At 39.1% G+C, this 26379-nt stretch overlaps 1 protein-coding gene across 1 annotated transcript; it reads right to left on the reverse strand.

Annotated features, from left to right (window-relative positions):
- GPR180 (G protein-coupled receptor 180) lies at window positions 1-26216 on the reverse strand. The gene is made up of 9 exons (XM_042043786.1): window positions 25870-26216; window positions 23139-23297; window positions 19994-20188; window positions 16439-16619; window positions 16186-16235; window positions 12505-12662; window positions 6087-6278; window positions 5658-5735; window positions 1-3991 (listed from the first exon to the last, which is right to left on the reverse strand). Exons 1-9 carry the CDS (start codon window positions 26015-26017, stop codon window positions 3833-3835), a joined length of 1320 nt encoding a protein of 439 aa, XP_041899720.1. The 5' UTR covers window positions 26018-26216; the 3' UTR covers window positions 1-3832.
- Window positions 26217-26379: the final 163 nt, after the last annotated feature.

Below are 26379 nucleotides of genomic sequence, written 5' to 3' on the forward strand. Positions count from 1 at the left end.
TTAATACTTTCTCTTTTAATGTTTGACATTACAAGGAGAACCTGCTTTTTGTACACTGCATAGTCAAACAAAGAGTTAAAAGGTACAGCCTAACATCAGCATTGGCCAGCCCCATAAACACTTATTCTATCAATTAGAGGCAGAACATGGCACAGAATAAACTAAAGCCAAATCAAATAAAGCGTTCTTCCAGTTCTGTAGAGGATTGAGATGCAAACAGAAAGATTTTGATACTTCCACAGCTTTCCACTGGCATAGGAACCAGAAAGGAATATTCATTTAGATCTGGCTATAAATGTTTGTCTTGTGTGGGAGGTCTTAGTATTGTAATATGTATTAGAAACTTGGTATTTTTCCAATCAGGCCTTTCCACCTCCATTAACATATTTAATTGTAAATATTCATTTTCCTACCTGAAGCACTTTAAGTAAATATACAATAAACACAGTCTACATGTAAGGGGAATGAATAGCTGAGACGACTTGTGATGAGCCCCAGAAATGCTCCAGACTCCACATTGTTGGTCAGGAGCAATGCAGGATCCTTTCTGACAGCTTGTGGGGGGGCAGGGAGGGTCTTGCAGACCAAGTTGGTGATCCCATCCTTTTGTCTACTGAACTGAGATCCTCCCTCCCAACCTACAAACCATAACTGATGTAAACTGGAATCTGTGCCAGCAGAAAAGGTGATGGCTGGCCAGGTGATGCCCTTTCTCACATAGATTTTGTCAGAGCACAACCAACTTCAGTTTGCAGTCTTGTCAATACACTCGTACTTTGTGAGAACTAAAACACAGAGGCAATAGAATGAGCAGACACGGTAACCCCAACTTTATTTAAAACAGAACTGCATGATGCACAGAAACTCTCAGATGAGATGTCATCCTCTGACCTCGACAGTACTGCCTTCAGGGGAACCCTGCTTCGGCTTCTTGCAGCAGTGAGGTGTCAGGGAGCCTGGAACTGCTGAAGCTGTCCCCAAAAATTCCCCAGGTGCGTGGCAGCTCTCTGCAGGCACAAACCTGCACCCTGTACACACTGGGGCTACGGGGGCACTGGAGGAGTGCTTCTGTACACTGCTGTCACCTAATGCACACCTGATGTAGGGCGCAGCACTAGTTCTGCTGATGTGTGCAAAAGCCCCAGTTTGTGAGAGCAAGCTAAATTTTTTTCTTTTTTTTGGTGACAGAAAGCACATTTTAGAAGTATAGTTTTCAAGTTGGGATGCATGGATTGAAGACAACTGGAAGAAGGCTGGAAGCTATTTTTTCAAGATGAAGTTATGAAATCAAATTGATAGAATGGGTAACAGTGTGGATAAGCATGAAAAAAGCAAGGTCTTATCAGCTGTTCTCACTAAATTAGAAAGAAGAGAGAGACTTTTACATACTTGAACCACTCCTCAGGCATGATCCAGAGGGAGTAAGTTTCAACACACAGTACAGGTTAAGTATGAAGCTCTGTCCATTAGTCATACTTGAAGACTCCCTCTCCACTCCAAGCTATCCTGCACCAATAACTGAATATTACTGCAGTCATAGTGACGTACTGCTACAGTGCTAAGAGACCTGGGCACCTGCTAAGAGACCCTTTGTACCACTTACCCTGAGAAAGTGAAACTTAATTGCTATAGTTACATTAATAGCAAAATTAAAATTTATTTTCAAGTAACTGGATCCAGCGCCAAACTAAGAAGCTAATGTTACCTGTTGACTTAGAGGGCAACGTGGGAAAGATGTAGAAGACACCACCTCATGTTTCATGCTGACACTAATGAACTACAGCTTGTTGTGGGGTATATTTATAAAAAGTGAAAATAAGGTAAATGGTATCGTAATACTGACCAAGTCAAGGCAGAACTACAGGAAGTAAGACAGTACTTCTGGAGAATAAAACAAATGCAGCACCTCTTCTGAAAGTCACGTAGAGGTTTTTTTGCATAGATTAAAACTTTTATCACGATGGATCATAAACTGTAAAGTAGTACTTGTGTCTATCAGAAAATTCTATTTTATGTGTGAATTTGAAGTCTTATACATGAGGACAGATAGAACTCTTACTACACTATTGGAGACTTATCAAAAACAGGATGCTTTTTTCTTGAGAAGATGAAAAGTACAGAGATAAGCAGGGAAATAAAGACTGAAGTTTTAACCAATAATATTTTTGTGTGGTTATCAGAGGAATGTAATAATTAATCTTTTAATCATTCTGAAGATTGTGTGAAATCATAATATCTCATCTTTTCCAGCCTCAACCTGCCATTCTTGATCTGAATTACAAACAATAAGAAAGGAGATGATTTAATGAGCAACTTTGTCATGTTGCCATTTTGCCTTAGTCAAAGGCAAATGTCTAGTTTTGCCTCTAAACTAAAATGGAACAGACTTATGTTTCAACTATGCTCACAACTGAGGGAAACATAAATGGAAAAGTTAGGGCTATTTTAAAACTAGAACCAGTGTCTTCACATTTTCACAGAGACATAATCAAATACACACTGTTAAGAAGAAGCAAACACTGATTTACCAGAAAATAAAATCCATTTTGTTCAGAAACACACACCTATGAAGTCTAAACAAAGCTAAATCCAAAAAGAAAAATTTCACTCACAATGGCAATAGGTATGTTCTTATTATGAAAGAAAAAAAAAAGTCAGCATGATTTAATCATACTCTATAAATAGGCACTTCAATAAAGTATATATTTACACTGGCTTTCTGAATGCTAGGGCATCACAAAATAGAATAGCTTTATTACAATGGATGGAAGATGGCAACTACTTAGAACCCAGTGCCAACATGGATTATAACAAATCCAGTGAGTATTTTGTTTTTCAATTATTCATAGAAAATTTAATCCTGATTAAGTATCCTTGGGCAGGAATTCATGGGTAGTTGATGACTGAAACCAACATTTATTTGAAATGCTTCTGTTAATTTAATCTGTGTATATGGCTTAATTATGATTGAATCCTCAATGTAACAGAAATGAATTATATCAGGATTAAAATTCTAGTACCACATCACCCATTCCATTTTCTTTGCCTTTTTTTTTTCCTCTTTTAAAAGATGCAAGGCTGCTGTTTTAATTACCTTTATGTTGGTATGTATTCTAAGCCTCAAAAACAGTTTAGACCTTGATTACTGGAAATTTTTGGTTACATTTACTTTTTTTTTTTTAAAAAGACAGATATTAACCCTATTTACATTCCCATTAGAATTTTAACCAGTATGAACATTAGATGCAAAAAAGGCTTTTATTTTACACCTATGATGAAGGAACGTTTCTTGCAGTCAGTTGTGAACATTTCACATATGTCTTCTAGACTATTCTCCCTCCTTTCTTTCCCCATCTTTTATACTGATACATAAAATGCATTTTCTCTAAAGCATGAAAATAAAAAAGCCCTTGTATCATCGTTATGCATCACACCAATTTCACAACTGGCCTACTTTAAACTTGTTTGAGCATGTAGATGTTTTAAGAACTGCATTTTATAAGACCTTCAAACCTAGTATTGACACAAAGTAAGGGCATTTTTGGTGTCTGTGAATGGGAGAGAAAAGATTCATTGTACTCTTCTGTGATACAGCTCAGCACCACTTGTTAAACAATACCTATAAAACTATTCAAATTATGGATTAATATACTCCACAATACTTTTAACACATTAATCTAGGAATCTTGTCGGACCAAACGTCTGTGAAGTGCTCTGATATCATCACTCAGTTTTCCAGTGAAACCAATGTATCATACACTTGTGACAAAAATACCTGTATATTTAAGTCATTATTGCACATTTATTACATAATGTATTCTTCCTAAACATTTCAGAAGTGATGTCGATTTTTATGTCCAGAGGATACTGTTAGTGGCAATGTCACTGATGACAGTGAAGATACTTCCCAATATAGACTATGAGATAGAAAAAGTCTGTAGAGGATAACCATGGAGATGCACTGACAGAGGATAACACCTATGGTAATAATCTAGAGACAAGAAAAGAGAGAAAAAGAAATAGTAAGTCAAAAAAAACCTCTCACCAGACAAGCCACAATAAATTTCTATTAGCATGAGTGCTTGAGGTTTAACTTTAAACCTTTTAATACTGCTGCAGTTACAAAAGATTTGAACATGCATCTTAAGTCCAGGAATCAGACTCTCACACCTGGGTGTTTTTAAATCAGTAGATAGCCCTGGGCAAGTCACATAACCCTTCTGGCAGTCTCTGTTCTGGGGAATTTCAGACTTGCAATTCACCACCCATGCAGTTTCACAAGCAGAGGTGATGTTTAGATATTCTATTCTTACAACAAACAGAGTGGGGGTAAAAAAAAAAAAAAAAGCAAGCTCAGAAACACTTTGCACTAGAACAGTCATGGAGCTGAGAATAGTGATTTATCAATCTCACTTAGTCAGACCTCTTTCAGTTCAAGACTCTTAATCTGTAAAAGCTGTGTATGGCTGTATTTATCAAATGCCTAAAGGTGTAACAATTGTTTCTGAGAAAGCACAACTCTTCAGTTTATGTACACGCAGTCTTTTAAAATACATGTTTTTCTTAAATAAATATGGTATTTATTGATCATGCATTTCTTTATTGTATTGAAGTGTATTTGAAGAAGCAAACAGCTGAATTATCATAGTGTAGGAACTGCAGCTGCACATAATGGTTAAACTTGTTCAAATGCAAGAGTAGAGCAATTGTAGTCTTCCTTCAGTAAGCTCAAAATACTGCAAAAATACCACTTTACTGATCCCACCTCTAGAGACTGTCCTCCTGCACTAGGGATGTTTTCATCAAGCAAAACAAAAAATCTCTTCATTAGTAACTCTGGAGAAATAAATCTTTTTCTGCCTAGATTTCCTTTTTTTTTTCTGTAAATCAAATACAGTATTTAATTGATTATATCTATTTAATAAAACCTTTTTCTTTCCCTTACATATCCTCTACACAAATAAAAGCTCAATTTATGAATATATTTGCATACAAATGCACAGACGGTTACAAGCATAAAGAAAAGCAGCAAACCCTAAGAATGCACCTGAGAATAGTGGTGCACTCCATCTGAACATGGCAGGCTCTATGCATGGAGTTCTCCAGTTCCCAGTATGTTTAAGCAACCAAGAAACTCAGTAGTCCACCTTTGTTTTTAACTGTTTGGAGCTTACAAACCAAACAACATATTTGGACAGACTTCTTGATCTAAAGAACACAGTTCAGCTACAGGTTCTCTGACCTATTTAGCCACATAAAGCTTTTAAAGGATGAAGACTAAAAAGCAAACAACAAAAAAAATCCACTGATTTATCTTTCTACTCCCTTTGTTAAAAGAATCCCCAAGGTGTTTTTAATTAAAAGCAAACAAGCAAACAATAAAACAAAACACCCCCTCCACATTTTCCTTTGACTTAACAATCTCTCCCTCTCCCTCCCTTAACCTAGAAATGATTACCCTTAGATGATTCGAGCCCTGTATGCCTTTGTAAAATATGACTCACGTTAGCATCAATGAGAGCTGTGTGACTAAGACTTTTCAAGTTGCTTTGGGGTCATAAGATTAACAGCCTAAGAGCATGAGTTTGCTAACAAACATTAAACATGAAGAACAACTACTATTCAAATTTCATCTCTTTTATCTTGCCTGTACATACCTTTTCTCTTTGATATTCTCTGAATATTACAGCAATGGTTGCAAGACATGGGTGGCACAAAAACCAGAGAATGCAGGCCTAAAAAAGAAGATGAGTGTAAGTTGTAAAATGACTACATGCCAGCTTAGAAGAAAGAGATGACAGTTACAGGAACTACATTTACATTTCTGTCTATTTTATGAACCCATTGTTTAATTTTCAATCAACATAACGAAAACCACACAATGAAAGGTGGGATTTCTGTTTTAAAAAGCTCTATACTCCTTGTCAAATTAAAATGACTACTCAGAGTATGATGGCAGGGTGCAATGTAATCAACTCAGACACTTTAACTTTGTTACGCAAGAAAAGAGTTTAGTGCTTCAGTCAACTGCATGCCACAATTATATTTACAGAAGAAGGGATCAGTTTGCTTGATGTAACCCATACTTTGGCAAAGGTGGTATAGAACTCCCTTTTCAGCGTGCTTCTCTCCACCGTGATAATCTGGTAGAGCCCAGCAGCCAGTGACAGAGCTAGGCAGACTCTGAGGCCAATGAGCAGCCCGCTCGCCAAGCCATGGTGCGAATGGTAGCTGTGGTGATTTGTATCTTCAAACTGCTCCCAAATTAACAAAAAGCTCTGAAAAAGAACAACAGCAAAGTATACTTACAGTAAACCAGGTTACACTAAATCTCAACCTTCCCATCACAGATTAAGTTATCTGGTAATGCTCCACTTGTCAGCCACTGCCACGCTAAGCAAAAAATCCCAACAAACTCTAGTCTGAACTGCTTTCTGGTGTGACCTATTACTCCAATTGCAACTGGCGTGAACATAGTCTCACTTCTTGGATTCTGTAACTTTTAGAAACCTTGACAAGTTAGTTTCCTCTAATTTGGGTAGAGGACATGTAGCACCTTAGAAAAAAATCTAAAATAATCACCTGAACACTTGTCCTACTCTGCAGGAAGACCACTGAAACGCTTTCACAGAGCTACAGGGAGGTGTCTCCTTTCACTTGTGATCCACAACCTGTAAAGCTTGTTTCAAAGGCAGGCGACTACGCCTTTTCTTTCAAAATCCTAACAAGATTCACTTTTCTTTTCAAAGATGGGGAAGTAAGAGGGTGGTGCTGCTGCCCCTTTTATACAATAGCCTTAAGGCTCAAGCATTCACCCAGGTTGAACTTGGATCTCCCACAATTCCCTTCTTTGCCTACAGGATATCCAATTCACATCTCCCACCTCCTTGGAGAGTGCTGCAACTGCCAGGCTATAGGGTGTTCTTGGGTGGGCCACTCTCCACCCCTTCTATTGAAGCTGTGCCATTGTGGAGAAAAGAATTCAACAGCAGCTAGGTCAGAAACTGTGAGCGAGCCTGACTCTGCAAGCACCTGGCTCAGCAACCTCCTAGGGTCTAGGAAAGGGAGTGTCACAGGTTCCAAATGCCATTCCAACATCTGGCCAAACACTCTAGCCAACAGACAACTACATATAAGATAGGAAGCCCCTCCTTAACTCCCAGTGTCGTATCTGTCTGCTGCAGAATCCAATTTCGTAGGAACACTGTGAGAAACAATATTGATATTCTCCAAGGAAAAATAGACTAACAAGTGCCTAGTTTCTGAATCTTAGTTGTGAAGAAGGCAGGCGCCAACCAGTTGCATAAAAAATGTGTCTTGCTGAAGAACACCTTTTCAAGACTTTGGGAATGCTAACATTATAAATTAGAATACACATAAAGTTTAGACTCTCTGAGCATCATGTAGCAGCTGAATGGCATTTCAGAACTTGAATATACACTGGAATCCAGTCCACCTAGTGCACATATCTAACTTGCACTGAGGCTTCAGGTGCATAATAAAGCAGGTTTTCTGAAGAAAGGTAGGCAAATTTGATTTATGAGTGAAGTAGCTCTGAAGGCCTTCAGAAGCAGACATTGTATGGCTCAATTTAGAAATATAAATTAGTCAGATTCCTTTCTGAACACATTCAAAGGCTTTCTCACTACATAAAGACAAAAAGGTTACTAATATTAACTTCTTAAAAATGTGTAATCCACCTGTGCCTTCCAAAGATGGGTGTCCTTGAGTGTCATCAGTCGAGTATTCAAATAATTTTTGCTTAGAGTATCCTCAGAGAGTACTCTTGTACTTTCCCGCTCCCTTACCTAGGGGGGACACAGCCCTGTCATTTCACAGCTGCTGTCATTTCAGTCACTCCTGAACTACGTGGATGGAAAATGGAAGGATGGGAGAGGGACAGATGTAAAGTATGCGCGTCTTCAACATCACGGATTACTAGCAAACAATCTGACCAACAGGCTTTAAATGCTCTCACCATAATGCTCGGAAACTGAGTAATTTCAAGCAAACATCTTCAAATGATCAAATTACTTGACTGAGAATTCTGTCAAGGACTAAGACTAAACTGCTCCTGAATCCCTGAGATACAGCACAGTGCTTGGTAACATTGTGTCTACAGCACTAGTTTTGGCATGAAATTGATGAATTCCTATCACAGAAGTTATTTCAGTCCAGTTAGAACATGCTCAGACAACAAACAAGGGTTCTACCAGTTACAGAATCACTGCAGTCTTGTGAGCATTTTCCTTTTTGATATTTACATTTGGGAACAGCAAAAGTATTTAACTTACCTGGACTGTACATATTCTGCTTGAGAAAATGAAAGACCCCTGAACCTATATATAGAATCTTCCTGACTCAAGCAAGCTTCTGGGGCGAAGCCATATAGGCTGATGGAGATAGAAGTGTGATACTGCTCTAAGAAGAAAATATCCCTGGGATCTACCTTACCTTAAAAACCAGAGCTCATGAAGGCCTAAATTTTCCTTAGTCTACACCAAGAGTAACAGCAAAGGAAGCCACTTTCATGAGAAGATGACAAAGAGCTGGAGTAAAGGAATCATGAGAACAAAGCCCAAATCCACATAGGATAATAGTGTCTGACAGCAGAGTATGTCCTGGACTAGCCCTTTAAAGAGTGTAAACAACACAACATCAGTTGATCAAAGGCTGTGGTGACAGGAATGTGAGATCACAAGAAGTCCAGTTTCCTTCAGGTTCATTAGATTATTCCAAAATAAGCAGAAGGCAGAGGTGTTAGAGGCAGAGATGGAACTGTCGGGGCAACACAGTGTTAACACGGACAAGGTGAAGGTATCATTGCCCTTACTGTGAGCTGGGGCTATTCTCACTCATCTGGGAACAGCAGGATCCAATAAAAGAGAAATCTGTGAGATTGAGTGTTTCTAGGTAAAAATGGATTAGGCAATCTGTTCTCAATGAAGAAGAGCTTTCATAGACAAGCACGATGGTGAAGTTTAAATCCCTTCACTTGTGAAATAAAAAAAAAAAAATTAAAATTTGGTTGAGAAATCAAGGTCAAGGAACTCTGAAGTCCCTTACCTTGACCACAGAAAGGCAAGTATCAGCTCACTTAGCTGCAACATCAGGAACAAACTGAAAAACACCAGACATCAACCTGCTGAAGTAGACATCAGAGACATCTTTTGTTGGCAGTGAGCAGAACTATGTTTGAGCTCTGAGAAGAAATTGGGGGGGACAATTCTAATTGTTATCCAGAAGAACAACTGTGCTTAGTTTGCCGACAAAAGAACTTGATGAGAGAGGTAGCTAAAGACGTGACTCACACTAGCTATGTCCAACTGCTTCTTCATAAGGTGAAACAGAATGACCATCTCCTTGTTTACATAATACACTGTTCAAAATTCCTGACTTTACCTGTACATAAACCTGACCTATGCTGGCTCACAGTGGACACCAACCACTGTCCAGTACTGGCCTTCCTCTTCAAACACTAGAGGAATGATGGCCATGGATATCATCCTGATGTTCCAGATATACAAGCTGAACCTCCACATCCATATGAAGAAGAACCAGACACTCTTCCTTTATGTCATGAGGAAACAATTATGGTAGAACTCCTCCTTCCCTTCACTATGCCTACACTGAATTTATGACAAGCGAAGATAACATATCAATCTCCAGCAAAGACAGGTTCTCATGGGACAGATCACCCCTGAGAGGCAAGGGGAAGGGGGAAGCAAAACAGAAATTAGAAGTAGCAGCAAGGCAAACAAGCTGCTTCTAACCATGTCTAGTTCTCAGGTATCTGATGTCACACAATGCCAGTACAGCAAAAAAGGGTTTAGATCTAAGGCCAGAGGTAGAGCTCATTCTGAGCACACCTAAGAACCCATGTGTAGGACGATGTCTAACGCAGTAAGATTCTATGTCATTTTGATCAGGTTCAGAGCAATCAGCTATCTTTCCAGAATCACTGCCTCCAGTCTGGTCAGCCCTGAAAGCTGAAACTGGTCAGGTCTATGTGATGGGAAGGGCCTGCCATGAATAAAGTTCTGCACAAGGTTTGTGCCTCAGCAGCAGAAAGTGGAATTTCTAATGAATGCACAGCAGCCTGGGAATCTTTTGTTCTGTGGCTGAAATAAAGAACAAGTTAAGGCAAGGGAGATGTTAAATGGCAGACTTGTCCCTCTTTTGAGATGTTACCTCTCTGCAGCTGTGAAGACTACAAGACATTGGCTGACTAGAAGGATCTGTCCACCCTACACTGAAGGTAACCCATAAACATAGCCCAAGAAATTGCTAGTGCTTGTGCAAAAACAAAAAATCCATAGGATCAGTACAAAGAGGAGAAAAACCACTAAAAATTTGCTGAGTAATCTGAACTAGTAGTAGGCAAACAGGCTAAGACAGTTTGCCAGTCAAAACTGCATTTAAGAGTAACATGTTTTCTCAGGCTGTCCACTTTCTTTACTTCCCTGAAAATGAGATGAGGACAGGTACAGGAGAATGTCAATAAAACTAACACGGTGCAATTGCTATCTGCTGCATTAGGGTAACGCACATGGTTTCCAGCAGCCCCTACAGCAAGTCCTCAGAACATCTCTGATTATCCACATCAAGTCTATCCAATCTCTGGCACAGGAGGAAGATGGCTCTCCCATAAGAAACTCTGGGAAAGATCAGAACAGGAAGAAGGTTATTCTAGGTTTTTAGCCATTAAAAGTGCCCATTGATTGATTACAGCAGGTCAAACACCCATGTCAATCTAGACAGACCAGTGAACAACTGACTAATCCACAGATGAACTCTTGAACTCACCACCTTCAATAGAGGTGATACAGTCTAAATCCTGCTCCCCTGAGCTCAACACCTGCACTCTCTATTCAGGAGAACAAATCCGGCAGAAGGTGTATTTCGTACTGAACCATGAGGTGGAAAATATCCTCTCCAGAAGGGCAGGGATACTCTTGGTGTGAGGGAACTTTTGCTGGATACAGCAGACACTGATATGGGGGTGCAAAACCACCCAGGCAATGATATATTCCAATATCAATTTTCTGTTCCTACAAGATTCCTGCTGAACCTGACATTCCCAATGGTACCAGGAGGAGATGTGGTAGAGCTGTGCCTTACTGGTGAGAAGTAAGATGGACAACATTGTGCTTATGCTCCAGTGCTGCTCCAAGAGCCAAAAGATGTGTAATGGACCAGTCTTGGGGGAAGCAGCAGATATGTATGATGCCTGCCCCACTTTTACCATAAGTAACAACCAAAATAAAACCAAGCTGATTATACTGAGTGCCTTTTCTATGTATAGGAAAAGGAAACAACAACAAAAAACTTTCCAGTCTCAAGTGGCAGAGTACTAACACACCCATACATATGCACAAGCGCAGAGGCATGAATGAAATTAAATACTTTAGAAGTCTTCTTTACCACCAGCATGTAAAACTTCTGGTGCTAGATAGACTCATTCCACCTTACTTTGACACCCATCTTTAAATCTCAACAGTCCCATTGACCTTAACAACCTTTGGTTTATATCCTTAATTAGCAAGAAATGTCAGCTCCCAGCTACTCTTAATGTTCTACAAGTCCACTTATTTAGTTTAGAAGCAGCACTAATTACAGATACTACCCAAATGACACAAAAATCTTCAGTATAATCTCTTCCTCATTACTGTCTCCAGTTTCTCCCTGCTCTTCTCTTTCTCAATGGTTTTCAGATTCTCTTGTCTTTATGATGTGATTTAAAAAAATTTGTTTACAAAAGGCACCACCAGGGCTGAATGATTTCCATTACAATTTACTTTTAAGTTACTGGTTTACTTAACTTTCTAATTTATACTAATGGAAAATATTTGAATGAAATTATGTGTCAGACCATTTGTATATTTGCAAGACCAATCCTGCACATGAACCTTTCAAGAATTCCCTTATATTGATTGAAAGGACCATTAGACATTCTATTTGAGTGCTTCCAAAAGGAGGGCAGTGATGATTTCCTTTTTTTCATGACAAAGAATTTGTCACAGCAGCTTTTCTTGTCTTCCCTCCCATGCTTCTGGTTGTCAACCTGCATAATGTAGTTCACAACGCCTCAGTTGTACTGATAACAACTATTTATAGGACCACATTACAAATCAGATCAACAAAATGAATAAAAAATATTTTTTTACAATTTTTTTCAGTCTAGATTGTTCCACTAATCTGGTTCACAGTATAATGCTACAAACAATTGGCACAACCAGGAGTTTGGAAAACTGTGGGAACTTCTTACGTGGTTTTATTGCTAGACAAAAACATACTGTGGAGCTACACCTTAAATTGTTGAAGTAAAGAGAAGGTGGTGTTACCTATTAGACATACTGGGTGCACATTATGCTGTGGGCTTTTTTCCAGTCTTGATACTCCCTCCCTCATAAAATTAAAATATTGAAATTATTTGGTTCACAGTTCTGTCATACTTAATAGCAACCATACACTTCAGTGTAAGAATGAATATGAAATACAAACCTGTGTAACAACAACTACTACAGCAATGCCAGTAGATGTTGGACTGGAATCCCACTGAAGAGGTCTGCCATGAGATTTCTTCATTCTGCCTATTGTCCAACCCATACACAGACTCAATAATAAATACAGCATTTGTATCTGTGAGACTATGTCACACACTATTGAAAACAAAGGAAAAAATGAATAAAATTACAACAAAAAAAGTTTCGGTTTTTTTTTCCTATAGCAAAGAGAAATGTTCTGTATACCCACAAACTACGAATGGATGCTTATGCCTCTGTATCACCTTTTAATTTTGATGAGTTAGATCAGCTGAGGTTGCTTTGCCACAAAATGTGGCTATTTTGTGGAGTTTTCAGTGACCAAACAGATCACCACCAGCTTTCCCCCAGTAATGCTGCAATTCTGCAAGAACACAGGCACAGTGCCACATCTTTCTAAATCCCACTCTTGTGTCAGAGTAGTCTGGGCTCAGGAGTGCATCTGCATAAACAGACTTATAAATGCTAAAGAACTAAAATCATATGGATGTTAATCTTAGTGCAAATATGAAGCATAATTAAATGAACTCCTTTCTTTGCTCTGAAGAACTTTTGTTCAAAAATCAGACAGTTACATTGTACTTTAAATTAATTGCACTTTGTCTTAAGGATGTAGTAGCTTCCAGAAGAAAGCACAAATATTTAGGACAAATTCTACTCTGAGATACTTAAAGGGGAAAATACAATGAATAACCGTAACACGATCTTCATTTAGATCAACAACTTGTCTGTATTTCATTTCATTAAATGCAAGGTAACTTTGCCTCATTTTGTTATATCCATTTTTACCTCTGTTAGGGAGCAATTAACACATACTCCATAAAGTTACATTCTTAATCAGTGTCTCAAACTTGTGTTTGAAGCTGCATCAGAATAAAGAAAACTTTAAGCTAGAATATATTAAAGTCTTTATTTGTAGCCTTGCTGCAGCACTACTAACAGTAGAAAAACCTGACAATTTCTTTCTGGGTGATTGTTAGCTTTAGACTGGTAAGTTTTTGACTTAATGAACAATTTTAAAGTTGGTGCTGGGATCTGACTCATTGTACTGGCTTAGCAGAGATATAAAAAAAATTGATTCTTACACTATATAAATTGTAAATTTGGTTCAGAAACTAGAGATTGGGCACTACTCACAGCAATGCCTTCTTTTTCACTTCATTAGTATTTTAGTTCTATTAAATTTGTTCTTTATTTGTAATTTTCATTTACACTATCAGGTACAAGAATAATATTTCTGTCACAAAAAAAATTAAGCTCTACTTTTATACAACCGGAGTGTATTAGAAAAAATAAATACCACATCTACTAAAAATACTGGCACAGAAAATGTTGCCATTATACAGAAATTAATATGGATACAAGGGAACTGTGTCAAAAGAAGATCATCTACCATATTTCCCTGATACTCAGCAATACTAGCAAAACAGGGATACAAGAGACTTCAAAATGTAATTCCTGGGATATGCTTGGTATTCTCAGAGTTTATATGCTTAAATGCTTCTTAATGTGTTAAGACACCTTTACTGTTTAAGATCTGTCAAGAGCTTTTAGTAAATACAAACTTGATCATTCTTTAATAAAATGAACCAGCACTGATTTTGGAAAAAAAAAAAAAGATCATGGAATTATTTTCCAATGCTACCTCTGGAGAGACAGTACTCACTAGAAAAAGAATTGTTACATCAACCAAAGGCATACCAAACCAGTGTCACAAATCCAAACTAGAAAAATGACTAATAAATCTGTGTGTTCTAGGGAGCATTTTATTTTCTGTCACTCCTTAAGATAACCTGCCCTATAAGGTATAGCCAGACCTCATCTCTCAATCATCTCTTGGATATAGATACTGCTCTGCTTCAGTGTGGTAACAATTCAAGTGGATTCCCAGATAAATTTGTGTAAGACAAAAATCCACAGCCAGCTTTCACCTTTGACATCCCATACACCTTGCTAAAAAGGAACAAGGGTGAGAAAAATTTTAAAGGTTACAATAATCCCACAGTATTCAGGGGCAGCGTTAAAGTCACGTTACCGAGCTGATAGCATAATTGTCTGATTTCATCACAATTCATCTTTTTTGACTATTCAACAGATATTAGTCTTTGACTTTTCACATTTCATTCTTACCAAAAGTTAGAACACCACCACTTGCAATGTTTCTGAGTGCCAACATTACTTGTGTAATTTATGTAATTAGCTTAGGTGGTTAATTAGACTGAGGATCAGGTCTTTATACGTGGTAAAGACTAAATCATATCAGGAAAAGAGTAATTGCTGGAGATAGTACCCGAATAGGTTTTTAGAAAGATATTCTGGACACACTGCGATTAATAAAAATTTTAACATTTAATTTTAACTCAGATTTCTGTTACCATATAGGAAAAATGGTATCACCTTCCACCTTCAAACTATATTACTTGCCATGAGCCCTTCTTCAGAACTGGAATTGCCACTGAAGCTTTCCACATTTCTACTACTTCTGCTCTTTTACTGTTTTGGAAACCACCAACTTCAGAGACAGTAAGAAAGGAAAACTTTCTTACCTGAATTGATTCAAAAATAATATTAATTATAACTTTTGTTTTATCTAAATAAAAGTGGGCTTTTGACTACAACACATACACAAAAAAAAATCTAACATGCAGCTATTCTCTCTGAAGTTCTGGCTGGATAGTTAACACTGGGGAGGAGTTATGACTACCTCTATATTCTCCATTTCATTTACTTTCATGAGACGAGAAGGAGCATTTAATAATACAGCTGCTGGAGAGGTTGCAAGGAGCTGCCAGCTCAAATTGTTAAAACAAGGAAAAGGCAATTATTGTGGTGCCAGGTGCCATCAAGAGGCTGATAATTCCAACTGCAGCCTTCTAAACGAGCTCTAAAAGGGAAATACTTCTCTATATAGGCTGTTACTCCCCAGCACTACCAAAGTACTACTTTCTTGGGGTGCTTCAAACCAGTCAAAAGGAATTTGCTTGGAAAGAACCCCCAATCCTTCAAATGTGAAATGCAGAAAAAACCCCCCAAACTACCCAACAACAATGCTTAACCCTGAAGAATGGAACATGATTAAGTTAGCGCACTTTGGAAAGGGATGCAATAGGAATTTAGTTCCAGAGAGAACTCAGAATATCTATACAGAGTGGAGAAAAATGTTTTGTTAGCATCGAACCTTCACATAAGCACTTTTTGTATCACACTAATCATAAAATATGTTCTGTAAAATATGTTTTCATTTAAAAATTGTTAAATTTGTTAGTGAAATGACAAACCCTATAAAACATGATTAAGTTTCCTAAAAAGCTTGGCTTTCTAGATCCAACTCCACAAAACTCTTCAATGTATTGAAAGATTTACTCAGGTGACAGGCATGTCTAAGTGTCTGTAGCAAGGAATCTTGAGACAAAAAATCCTTTGAAAAATCCTAAACAATATCACAGTTGTATAACTTCAAATAGAGTTACTGTAAACATCTAAACCCTTTTTTTTCTGGAGGAGCAATTTATAGTATTTTATATTAGAAATCCAATTATGTGATCCAAGATCATAGTACAGTTCAGCAACAGCATTTGCTAATGTATTATACAGATTCACGGGTAGGAATATGTAAGAAACAGGACACAAGCATACTCACATTCTGCCAGACTTCCCATAAAAGGAGCGCCTATCCCATCTCTAGAATAACTGAAAAAATAAAAAGATTGTATTTTTAAGTAGGTGTGTCTTAAATGGGTCTTCTCTCTTAGAAGTACATTTAGGCAATGATGCAATTCAAAGGTCAGTCCTATGTTTTGCTGCAATCCATCCCAGGCAAAATCATGTACTGATCTTTACAACACATTGTTCTTCAAATCTAAAGACTGAAAGCAAAAAAGGAGCAAAGGTACCTTGAGAAATGCAGGTAGTTGGCAAAAGCTGAACCAGCCTGCAACAGTAATGCAATTGTCAACACCTTTAATACACCATGCATAGGTCCACGCTTCCTAATTGTTTGCCATAGGGATTGTGCATATATGCAAGCACTTAAGAAGTATGCTAGGACAAGCAGGAAAAAGAATTCATGTAATCCTGTGGAAAAAAAAGAAACACAGCTTGGTTTTTATGAAGAAACATTGCTACTAGCAGCAAATAACTAAAACAAAACAGCGGGGTTTTTTAATATAATCATTGGGCAATACCTAGCAACTGTTACCCAAAAATGGTAGTACAGACAAAATGTCTAAATTCTAGTAAATTTTATCCAAGAAAATCGATGAACTTTATCAGAGAACCAATTATTATTTGATCTGACAAAATAATTTTTTATTCGACAATACCTTTTCTGAGCAGAGGTTTGCAGCAATTACCAAACTAGTGTAAAGTGGCACACAGTTCCTTGATATACACAAAATAATTGTAGCCCGTTTGATCAGTCAGAAATATATTTATTAAAGGACTAATTTTAGCTCCCTTTGTTTCTTTGTTTCATTTTGTAAAGGCACAATCTGAGGTGAGAGAAACCCAGAACAGACTTCTATTTAATCTTTTTAACCACTGGGTGTCACTCTCCCTCTGCATAAAGCAGCTCAAGAAGCACAGTTGATCAAGTCCGGAAACTTACAGATAAAGAAAAGTAGCACAGAAAACGGTAATTAGTTCTTAGCATGTGGGTTTTTGCACTTGTCTTAAAAAAAATCCCAAAGTTTTTTTAGCTTATTTATAAAACAGAAGTCCTCTAATTTTCAGTCTGGCAGTAAGTAGTCTTTTAAGTTAAGCTCCCCTTAAGACCTCGATCATGGAAATCTTTTCTCTTGTCCATAAGCTTTGCAACCCATCAGGAGCTCCCAAAGGGTCAAAGCCAGTGAGATATAAGCAAAAACGAGTAAACAAACATTTTTCACAGAAAACTTTACGTTTTCTTTCTCCAACCTTCCTTGAAATCTACTGGTGCCCACAGAATCAGATTCTAAAAAATGCTTTTTCTCCAGCAGCAAAATAACTCTGTTAAAAAGCTTCCAGCCAGCTCCACCCAGAGACTGGGAAGAGCAAGTATACACATTTCAATAGCTGAGCTGAAAAACATTAGAACTGGATGAGTTCTGAATAGTAGCTAGCATTATCTTCTACAACTGAAATTAAGCATTTTGGACATACACACAGCAAAATGGGAGAAAAAAGAGTGTAAGGTAATAAAGAGTCTTAAAAAATTCTATGCCACTCTGCTTGTCTTGTACACTGATACAAAAGCATGATTTATGAATGACAAAAATATGTGGTTCAGATCAAATCTTTCTTCTTTCTTTCTGCTTCAAAAGATAGCCACTGAAGTTAGCAAGGACTTTGATAGAGTTATTTCTCACCACAATGAGTGAGATCCCTTAGAAAACTCTTTAGGAAAATCAACTAGCTTTTAACAAACACTAAGCAAATTTATGACAGAAAGTTCCTTCCAACCACAGACAGAGTGTAGATTATTGATTTGAGACCAAAAGGGTTTAGGAGAAAGCTGCACTAAAAACCAACTATAAAAAATACAGAAAAGTGTAATTTTCAACCTGTTTTCTCTAAGTTTCCTGACTTTCAAGGAACCTAGTTGACAGACAAAATAAAACATTATTTGAAATACCTAACTTCAAAGCTCTTTAAAACACTGTCTACCTGTTCAGCTGCCTTTAGAAATCCTAGATTCCACTGACACCGTACCTTATGTAGAAGACCCCTACCATACAAAATAACATTACTTGCCAGGGATCAGAAGTCAGGCCTCCTCATCTCTCAAGGCAAACATTTTAATCACAAGGTGACAGCCTCAAGTTCTTTCCTATGCTCTCCTTATTATTAATTTAATGTTTGAGATGTCCTGTGCCAGGCCACAGCCTTAAAGTAACTCAAGTGAAGGATGACCTAACTAAAACCTTCTGTAACTATGTAATTATTAGTTGCCCGCACAAAAGATGCAAGAAATGAAGCTGGATCTTCTCTCTGATACCCTCTCGTTCTAAGTTTCTATGGAAAAATGGCAAAGACTATTTCCCAAAGATGCATTAAAACATCAAATTAAAAAGGAGAGAGAATGAGAGAGAGACGAAATTCTCCTCAGCTCTTTGAAAGCAGACCAGTGCATGTAACTTCAGGATTCATGGCAATAATGCAGGTTTTAATTCTGAATCAACAGAGGTGTTCCTCTGCAACTCTGGAAGACATGGCATGTACAGCTCACCTCGCTTCCTACTTGTTAGATCTAAGTACATGCATCCAGCACATTTACACACCTCCTTACCCAGCATGTCAGCTGTTCAGAGTTCTGCTTCCAAGCACTCAGTCTTCCTACAAAATCAATACAGAACCAAGATGCCTCTAGGAGGTCTCTACACCTCTGCAGTGGGCCATATGATGCCTTGTAGCTGCTTTGCCCCTTGATTTAGCAATTACTCCTTTAGCTATTACTCCTCTTTGACAGTAAGTACATTAACCTAGAATTCACTTTTGAAGACCAAATTCACCAAATAAAAGCTGACAATTTGTAGCATAAAGTTAAAGAGAGAGATTAAGTCTGATCATGAACCTTGAAATCCAGATTATTAACGTGTTACTTTCTTGCAGATTCTGCTAAATGTTCCAGTGAGTATTTCCTTCCTTTCAAAAAGTGAGCTGCCTTTGTTCCCTCTACATCCTTTTGAGACCAAGAGTGACAGCAGGGCATTTGATTCTGGGCACAGCAATTAGGCTCACCCTGGGTATGTAGGTTCACTCTTTGTAGGAAGGCAGACTAAGCCTACAGGCCCCTTCCCTCACAACAGACCCAGGTGAGTGACATGCTGATGAGGCCTCCCAGAGCAGTGATGCTACTCATTGCAACAAAGAACACATTAGGCTGGATTGTCCAAAGCATACAATTTTATGTAGGCGTTTCTTAAAATGTCTTGATATTTTTCTTTGGATGTTTAAAGACTTAAAATTACATTTCCTAATTATGACAAAATCCAGCCTGACAAACCTAATCTACAGCCTGTGACTAAGGCACTTATAAAGATCTAAGCATTGAACTGAAATTGTACTGGCAAAATGTTTTATTGTGCATGTACGCGTGTTGCACAGAATCAAGTTTCACACAGCTAAGGAATTTCACTAATTAATTAAAATCAGGTATTAAGTCCACATTCAAGTGGAAGATTACAATTTCAACATGTTCAAAATACCTATCAGCAAAGATTTTAACACTGACTTTCCTTGGGCATCTACACTTCTAGTTAGGCAAGTTTTGGAAAGTCCGTCTAGGCAAAGGAAAGGATTTTTCTGTGATGACAGGAAATGAACTCAAGTTTACTCTTTGTACGAAAACAGAATATGAAATATAAGAGGCTCTGCTATCCATTCCCCATACTTTTCCAAGCACAGTAAGCACTGATGTGAGTAATCAGATCCTTAACTTACAAATCTAATTTTAAGGAAAAAAATCTTACCAGATTCCCCTGCGCTAAAGTGATCTAATGGATTCCCTTCTGCATCTGGGTTTAGTAAGACCATTTCAAACTGAATATCCTCGGATTCAGAATAATTCTCCTCGCAGGTAAACTTGTCTACATAAAACACATACCATGTTTCCGGATAAGGAATCTGGGACACTGTCAGATTTTGCTCTGTGTGGTTCACAGTCACTTTAGAAGAAAACAAAACAAAACAAAAGAAAAAACAAAAATAGGAGTAAATACTTGATTAGTTTGGTTTTAGAAAACACATCTTTGCATGACGATAAAACTTAAATCCACAGCATCATAAACAGGTTATAAACTGTACACAGCAGAAAACAGACTTAGTTTTGAAAGCTATCCGAAACACCAGAGACCAGACGTCCAACTTCATCTTTTGTTTTCAAACAGGTGCAGGCAAGGGTTGGTGAGGACACTGCATCCCACCTCTCAGCTCTTAGCTCTGCTGGGAGGGCTCCTTTCTTCCAGAAGCCAGAAAGTGCAAACTGTGTTTCCTCTGCTTAGCACATTTCCATCCTTTAGTTCAGTATTGAGATGATTAGCTATTCTGTACTACCCACCAGGTACTTCTGCAGCATGAAAAATACCTTTGTGAAATTTATTTCACTCTGTTTTCAAAGAGATTTAGAGCACCAAACAGGAACATGTTTGTTTACTGAGCATGTGAGCTCAGTAAACAATAGCATGCATGCTTTAAAGGTGCAAATCAGTATTATTTCACAGGACCTTCCCCAAACTGTAGCATTCTGAATTTCAATTGACAGTTAAGGGCTGAAACCATTATGTAATCAAAATGCATATTTCAAATCAGATTACATTTAAAAACAACTATGTAAGATACTCATGTATCATCTGCTCACTATCTTACCACTATTTTTGCCTAAAAACAACAGTTAACCAAGCACAGTCTCTTCAAAACAAACACTTGATGCAAATGAAACCTGTGGCTATGTTTGGCTGAAACTGCAAGAATTGTTAGCATTGTTACATTGTCTTCTGAACTTGAGTGCTAATCAGCTCAACCATCTCTCTGAAGGAGAAATAACAATATCAGATGAATTCACCTTAACAGTTAAAGATTACAATGGCTAAGGATGAAGAAAAAGAAAAATTTCATAAAAACCCCACAAAACACGTTTCTTTTGTGGAAGGCCTTTTTAAATGAAAAAGCTGCAAACATACAAACACATTTTCCCTAAGTATTTTGTAGACATAATTTATAACTAATTTCTAACTTGAAGCCTACCTGTGAAAAACTTCTATGTAATTCAAATAAACTTGTTTCAACTACAAGAAGTTATTTTCTGTTCTCTTAAGGTATGAACTGAACAATATCAGAATCCACAAGAAATTGTACTATATGTGTCTTTGCAGCAATTGTCATGAGGTACAGACTCGGACGACACGCAAACCAGTATTTCATATGGTGCTGAGCCCAAATGAAAGGCAAATAGTGACTTGACAGGAGCAGCTTTACTCCCCATGCCCACACTCAACTGAGTTCTGACACTGCGTTATTTGCACCAAGAGTAAGGATCACACAGAATGTGTTTAATCAGTTTCCTGTCAAATCTGTAAACTGACTCACAGGCAGAAAAGTAATCGATTTTGCCCAAGATCAGCAAAGAGATGCAACTCCTAAACAGAGCAGAAAACAGTGAGTACACTGCTGGGACAGTCAGGGACGACAGACCAACTGCTAGTTATTCCAGCAGCACTTTTGTGCAGCTCTGATGAAGTGTAAGGAAACCACATCCCTAAAAGTGACATCTGTGTAAGATTCCATTATGACAAATGTTACAGGAGATCAATGTGTTACTCTAGGGATTTTGACTGCACAAAGAAAATGTATTTAAAAGAGAAGCTGTAGTCATTTAAAATAGATATGAATGAAGCTTCTAATACTTATTTAATTTCTTAAAGGAAAATTTATGCTTTAAGTACCATTACGATCAACAAATGGTGCAAAAATTATTTCAGTCTGTCTTCTAGTTACATAACTCAATGCTTCTGTGTTTTACTGTTCTTTCACATTTAGATGGGTACTCAAGTTAAGCTTTATCCTGATTAGCTCATCTTTGATATTGTATTAAAATTTTTCCAACTTGTTTTGTACATCAAAGCATGACAGATTTGTGCTCTCATGAAAATATAATTTTATTTTTGTTTTTTTCCGCTTTGAAAAATGCCATTTCCATGGAACCGGAGAACAGGAGCCTCCTGACAAGTGAGAAATGTTCCTTTGAAAACAAGAGACAAAAAGACAACCTACATATTCTATACTGGTATAACTCTCAGCTCAGATGTTAAAAACACTTGAATGTGAGATTCGATGAAGAGTATCAAATTACAAAAGTAAAGGGTGAAACAGCATTAAGTTATAATAGGGGCAAGTTATAAAGTAAGGCAGCATGACACAGATTAATTATTGCAGAAAAGAAAGACTTATTATGAGGTGGTGAAATAGAAGGTTTGCAGTACAAAATCACCCTTTTACTTTGTACTTGGGCTACACACTCTCACCTTACAAGCATTTGCTTCAGAAGTTTAGAGGTAACTGCAGCAGGTTCCATCAGTTTGCCTCTAATTTTTTTTTTCATTTCACTGCAATGAAAGTCACAATTCAAACTGTACATTTGACTGTCCCAAACAGATTCTTTACTTCTTCAGTTTCATAGTACAATGGTACTCTTTGTAAATTCTCTCATATACCCAAGATAATCTATGTTACAGAAAATTTGAGATCTGAGTGGAGTTAAAAAAAAAAAATCTCTGTACTGAATGACTAAATCAAAACTTCAGCCAAGCATGTACCCTTTCTGAGTTGTGAACATGTGAAAGCATGAACTAGAACTGGTCATAAAGTTTGTCTGTTTCCACTAAAGCCACTGTTTGTCATGGATTTCATTTTCCAGCGCACATAACTTGCAAAGTCTTCTGAAGTGATACAAAGAAAGAAATTTTATTTCCTTGTAGTGGTTTTTAATTGCAGAAGGCCAAAGTCCTAGCTGATGCAAAGCCCAAATTCACTAAAATGAATATTCTAAATACACAGATAACTTAACAGAGTTCTAAATACGCCAGTAACTCTGTAAGGAGAAAAAAAGCAGTAACTCACTTGTCAGCTGAGCTTTAGAGAACTTCTCTGTACAGCTGTGATCTTGGATACTGTCCTCCAGCTTCTGCCATTCCTGTGCTTGAAAGAGGTGAAGTCTAGCTGCTTTTGCCACAGCTACTGCTATATTCTTGATTCTGACACACAGAAGAGCATGGTCACCTTGATATTTAAAAAATAAAATCAACTACTCTGTTTTGATGTCAGTTACAAGCAAAAAGCGCGGCACAGATTTTTTTATAAGTAGCTGCACTACAGCTTCACATTACTCTTAAATTTTTACTACTACTTCCTAATAAAAGTATTTATGGTCTTTCAGAAACAATTTCTATATATCTCATTAAGAAACCAGTGCATGCACAATTCTCTGTGATGGTACTTAAACAAACCTTCACTGCAGCCCAAGTGTCATTAACCCTCTCTGCTACAAACAGCCTTCCTACCCCTCTCTTTTTTAAAACAGACTTCCAGATAACAATCTTTCCCTTCCTCCCTCCCATCCCGAATTTTATTTTTTTTAAGTTAAAGACAGTGCCTCAATAGTCTCAATAACTAGTTCAAAGTCTAGTACTTTATGACCTTTGTGGCATGACTATGAGCATCACAGGGTAGCTCTTAAGTCTAAAACTAGAAGAACTTATGTGAATGGACTTTGATGTTATGGATGGATTAGAGCTAAAATACTTAAGTATAGATAACACATGTCAAACTGATGCAAAGAAAATCAAACTTCACAAGTGTGCTCTAATGTGTCAGTCTACCTGTAGAATCATAGAATGGCAGAATGGCCTGGACGGATGCGACCTGAAAGATCACCTGGTTTCCAAAACCCCTACCATGGACAGGGACACTTTCCACTAGGCCAGATAGCTCAAAGCCCCATCCAGCCTGTCCTTAGGCACTTCCAGGGATGGGACGTCCACAACATCTCCAGGCAACCCATTCCAGTGCCTCACCTCCCTCACAGTAAATTTTTTTCCTAATAGCTAATCTAAACCTACTCTCTTTCAGTCTGAAACCATTCCCCCTTCTTCTGACACTACAGTCTGCATCTTGACACACAGAAATATTTTAGTCATTTTAGAACTAGCTCATTTGACAAAATTTATCTTGTCTGAGTAACTCCACATCCTCAAACTTGTCTTCATAATTTCTTTCATATATTGCCATAGACTTCTTTAACCAAAGAGTATCCTAAATTAAAAGGTAGAATTTAGTGTACAAGAAAAATCAATTGGTACCCCAAGAGCACGAATTCCATACAAATTCAAGCAAGCCTTGAGTGGTTTTATATCTGTCAGAGCAACCTTTTTTTCACCCCTAATGGAGGCACCAGATAGATGTGAATCAATAGAGTACTACCACCTTCAGATAAGGAAGGTTTGCCTGATCAGAACCAGTTGCAAGACAGGTCCTGCAAAAACCCTCAAATAAGGTGATCTCCTGGGATCTGTAAAGTGTTGTATGAACTACAGTCTAGCTAAGATTTTGAAATACTAACAGAAGCCTCTAAAAAAAGCTTCACTAAGACCCAAAATAGTTGTTGGTATTCATGCAGAAAGAGGAGTATTTCTATGCAAATATGCAACATCAATTTATAGAATTATATCTGAACACCTACACCACTGACCTTGAATCTTAACAGTCTTTTCTCAGATTTAAACAGTGCACTTTTTCCCTTCAGATCTATTTAGAACACTTCTACAATTATCTTCTAGGACAGTGATAATTAACTGCTTTCAAGTCACTTCATAAGCTAGCTCCACCCTATCTATCATTTCCCATTCCGTGCTGGAAGGTCACGCTCCAACTCTATTTTGCTTATGTCACGTTTTCCTGCATCCCGTTAGATTTTGAAACACTCCACAGAATTGTTCTGCCCTGAAGCTCAATGGGACTGCTGAGCATAAAGGAAAAGCACGCTGACCAGCACAGCCTTGCTGTACACGGCACTTGTCATGGTTACACACGTGTCTTTCTGCAAAGTAAAACTTCTTTAGCAAGCACAGTGGACCACTGCTAGAACTCTCTTTCAGCAGGATAGTGGTCAGGAATTATTACTAAGTAATTACTGACTAATAGTCAGAAATCAATACTAACAAGGAGTTAGTAACACGAGAAAAAAAAGCCATTGGGAATAACCAGGTGAGAATTTTACATCCTAATGCGCGGTGTCACCAAGACCACACAGCGATGGGGCACAGCGACGTGAAGCACCGCTGCCATTTGGTGGAGTTCCAAGAGGGAAGGAGCGACGCGTGCCGCAGTGAGAACAGAGCCTCTCTCTGCCGGACACTCGGCCAGGCGTCTCCGCACCAGGCTTCGGGACACGAAGGGAGGCATAGCCCCGCTCCCCTCCGTGACCCACAGGCCGGGGCTGCTGCCAACTCCTGCATCCAGCGCCTGGGGCCGCCCGCCGCGCTCCGGCCGCGTCCTGCTGCTGGCCGGGATCCCCGGCCCCGCTCCGGCGCTGCCCGGACAGCGGATCGGAGTAGATTGGAGGAAAAGAGGGAAGGAGGTAGCGAGGGAGAAAAGTAGGGAAAGACGGAGAGCTGCGGGGTTGACCTGGTTCCCCACCTCCCGGCCCCTCCGGCCGCCAGCGGTTCCCCCGCGCCCCAGCCGCTCCCTGCCCCATCGGCCCCGTCTCGGGACGGCACAGCCGCTCCCTTCCCCATCGGCCCCGTCTCGGGACGGCACAGCCGCTTCCCCGCTCTCCTGCCGTCGGGGCACCCACCGTGGAACTGGAAGCGCGCCACGGGCCGCCACGGCTCCCGGCGGGCGGCGGCGCTGGCGAAGCCGCCCCGCAGCGTCTTGCCGGCGGCGGGGCCCCAGCAGCAGCAGCCGGCAGCGGCGCTGAGCAGCCACAGCAGCCGCCACCGCATCCCCGGGACCCGCCGGACACCGAGATCCTCCTTCCCTCCTCCCGCGCTGCCCCCCCGCCGGGTCACGTGACAGCCCCCGCCGCGTTAGGCGCGAGCGGGAGGGCGGTAGCGGCGAGCGAGCCAATGAGAGGGCGCGTCCGCCCTTGGGGGCGTGACCGGGCACCCAGGCCCCGCCCCTGCGACAACGTGTCCCGTTGCCGGGTCCGGCTGTAAAGTAGAGAGACTCAGAGTCGTAAAAGAGATGGCTGTCGGTCGCTGCTAAATGCGGAGGAAAAGCCTTGGCCTTTTTCACACTCCGCGACCGCCCCGCTGTCGGTGACCTCCGGGACGGTGGCAGCTCCGCTCTTGGGGCCGCGCGGAGG

This window comes from Corvus kubaryi, unplaced genomic scaffold, assembly GCF_017639235.1.
Source record: "Corvus kubaryi isolate FWS band 111438036 unplaced genomic scaffold, C.kubaryi_AGA036_p1.0 133, whole genome shotgun sequence".
Classification (NCBI taxonomy): domain Eukaryota; kingdom Metazoa; phylum Chordata; class Aves; order Passeriformes; family Corvidae; genus Corvus; species Corvus kubaryi.

Coding starts and splice junctions, on each gene's coding strand:
- GPR180 (XM_042043786.1), bottom strand. CDS start 26,017: ATGCGGTGGCGGCTGCTGTGGCTGCTCAGCGCCGCTGCCGGCTGCTGC. Junction 20,189..23,138: donor CTCTAAAGCTCAGCTGACAA/GTGAGTTACTGC, acceptor TTTCTTCTAAAG/TGACTGTGAACCACACAGAG. Junction 16,620..19,993: donor CTTTAGCGCAGGGGAATCTG/GTAAGATTTTTT, acceptor TTTTTTCCACAG/GATTACATGAATTCTTTTTC.